The 2969-nt window shown below is 49.8% G+C and overlaps 1 protein-coding gene across 1 annotated transcript in view; it reads left to right on the forward strand.

The window, feature by feature from the left end:
• OBSCN (obscurin, cytoskeletal calmodulin and titin-interacting RhoGEF) overlaps positions 1–2969 on the forward strand; it is a gene marked incomplete at both ends in the record, with an annotated part of 222594 nt that overhangs the window by 199786 nt on the left and 19839 nt on the right. The window contains one exon of the mRNA XM_015424328.1: positions 1856–2033. Coding sequence (XP_015279814.1) covers positions 1856–2033 — 178 coding nt within the window. The remainder of the gene's footprint in view (positions 1–1855; positions 2034–2969) is intronic.

The following is a 2969-nucleotide window of genomic DNA, read 5'->3' on the forward strand; positions in this document are numbered from 1 at the left end:
GCGGAAGACCGGAAGGCCTGGTGTGATCTGGTCCATGGGGCTGCGAAGAGTCGGACTCGACTGTGCAACTGAACAACAACAACATAGAGTTTGCCCTCCAAAGCCACCGTTTTCTTAAAAAGCGATCCATTTTAAGTCCGGGAGAACTCCAGGCTCCCCCTGACGGGTGGTAATGCTACTTGTTCCAGGTGCCTTTCAATACAGTGCAGCGTGCCACACGTGCCCAATCTTGTGTTTTCCCTGTGGGGTGTATGCTGTTTCAGGATGCGCTGTTCACAGTCTTATTGATAGTCATTATGTAACCAGGCAAAGGGGGAAGCCCCGTCTCTGGTTTCTGGGTAAAGACAGAAATCGGCCCTTTCACTGTGAAAATGACCGTCTCCCTGCTTTTGCGTTCTGAGCATAAACACTTCTGATTCTCCAGGAAACATCTGGATTATATTATATTATTTTGTTGTTGTTCAGTTGCGCAGTCGAGTCCAACTCTCCGCAGGCCTTCCGGTCTTCCGCCATCCTTTGAAGTTGGCTCAACTTCATGTGTATTGCATCTATGACACTGTCTGACCATCTCATCCTTTGCCGTCCCCGTCTTCTTTGACCTTCAATCTTTCCCAGCATTTATTATTATTTATTAAATTAGATTTGCTAGGCCGCCCTTCCCTACAAGTAGGGCTCAAGACAGCTTACAACAGAATGATAACAATTAAACAGCATTAAAACCAGGGGTCATTTAGTAGAAAAAGAGGTGCAGGAGCTCATTAGCATAACTCATTAGCATAACTTATGTGCATATGCCACACCCCCTGACATCCCCGGAAGTGTGTCAGACGGCAACACCCACCGCTCAGGCACCACTGAATTATTTTGGATTGCTAGCTATTGGGGGGGAGGGAGAACGTGCAGGTCTGTCCTCGCAGAGGAGGGAGAGCTTGTACTTGAATAAAACTTGGTCTTAAAGGTACCACTGGACTATTTTGGATTGCTAGCTATGGGGGAGGGGAACACACAGATCTGCCCTCACAGAGGAGGGAGAGCTTGTACCTGAAGGCGGGCTGGGGAGGGGCTCTACAACTTACCTGGGTGCTTCTTGCTCCTCGTGTCTCGACAAAGGGCTGTTGGGAGCAGGGGGTGGGGCTTGTTGCATGTGCCTGCCCCCTGGACTCCTTACTGCCAGAGCTCTGCTCCTGTGCGCTCCCGCAGGAAATGACCCCTGATTAAAACCATTAAGACAGATCAGTGAATAAAAAACAGAAAACATATACCAGACGAGGGGAAATCAGCTCCCCTAGCCTCCTTGGGGGGGAGGGGTTGCGAGCGATGGGGGAGTATATGAGAGTGCCAGGTGTCCTCCCCTTTTGCTGTCTTCAACCGAACGCCCGACGGAACATCTCTGCCTTGCATGCCCTGCCAAAAGGTAATAACTCTCGCAAGGCATGGATGTCTTCTGGCAGAGAGTTCCACCAGGTACGGGCCCAGGGCCGAAAAAGCCTTGGCCCTGGTTGAGGACAGCTGATTTCTCTTGGGCCGGGGACCACTGGGAAATTCTTGCTTCCTGAGCGCAGTGCTCTTCCAGGGGCATACTGGGAGAGGCATCTTGAATCACCTTAACCTCTAAGTTGTTGTTGTTGTTGTTGTTGTTGTTGTTGTTGTTGTTGTTGTTATTATTATTATTATTGATGGTTTCTGTGTTCCAACTGTGTTAAATCCTCATGAAGGTCATGCAGTGGAGCTGCCCCATTGCGTGGCTGATTGAGGAGTTTCTTTGCTGATGTGTGGAAATCGTAGGATCAGAGTTAAGTCTCTCAGCCTCTTGGGGCGACCTGTGTTCATCTTGCTCTTCTCCTTTTCTCCTTAGCCTCGTTATTCAGGATATGCTGAACTCAGAGGAGGAGTTTGTAAAGGACTTGCAGTTCCTGCAGACCCATCACGTCCAGTACACGGAGACCTGCCCCAGCATCCCGGCCGCTGTTTCCAACCAGAAGTTCATTGTCTTCAGAAATATCACTGAGATCACTCACTTTCATTCCAAGTATGTACATCCGAGACACCTTTGCAGCAAGTGAGACAAGGGCAAAACCACCCTTGGAACGGAAAAGTGTGTGCCTGGGTCGGCGGCTTTAGGAATGATTCAGAACGGGGGAAGAGGTGCACATTCTCACTCCTGAAGAGAAAGCCATTTGTTTCCTCTTGTGTGATGGCGACAGGCATAGCTAGCTTTGTAAGAGGATTAGATAGATTCATGGAGGAGAGGGGTCTATCAGTAGCTACTAGCCATGGTGGTTAAAGGGAACTTCTATGTTCGGAGGCAAACCTCTGAGCCAGTTTGGTGTCGTGGTTAAGTGCGCGGACTCTAATCTAGGAGAACTGGGTTTGATGCCCCACTCCTCCACTTGCACCTGGCTGGATGACCTTGGGCAAGCCGTAGTTCTGATAAGAGCTGTCCTTGAAAAAGGGCAGTTTCTGTCAAGAGCTCTCTCAGCCCTGCCTACCTCACAGGGTGTCTGTCTGTCGTGGGGAGGGGAAGGGAAAGGAGTTTGTAAGCTGCTCTGAGACACCTTCGGGTAGTGAAGGGCGGGGTATAAATCCAATCTCTTCTCTTCTCTTCTTCTTGTAATCTGGGAGAACCGGGTTCGATTCCCCACTCCTCCACTTGCACCTGGCTGGATGACCTTGGGCAAGCCATAGTTCTGATAAAAGCTGTTCTTGAAAAAAGAGCAGTTTCTGTCAAGAGCTCTCTCAGGTAGTGAAGGGCAGTGTGTAAATCCAATCTCTTCTCTTCTTCTTGTAATCTGGGAGAACCGGGTTTGATTCCCCACTCCTCCACTTGCACCTGGCTGGATGACCTTGGGCAAGCCATAGTTCTGATAAAAGCTGTTCTTGAAAAAAGAGCAGTTTCTGTGAAGAGCTCTCTCGGCCCCACCTACCTTACAGGGTGTCTGCCTGTCGTGGGGAAAGGAGTTTGTCAGCCG

Source organism: Gekko japonicus, unplaced genomic scaffold (genome assembly GCF_001447785.1).
Source record: "Gekko japonicus isolate JY-2015 unplaced genomic scaffold, Gekko_japonicus_V1.1 scaffold2733, whole genome shotgun sequence".
Lineage (NCBI taxonomy): Eukaryota > Metazoa > Chordata > Lepidosauria > Squamata > Gekkonidae > Gekko > Gekko japonicus.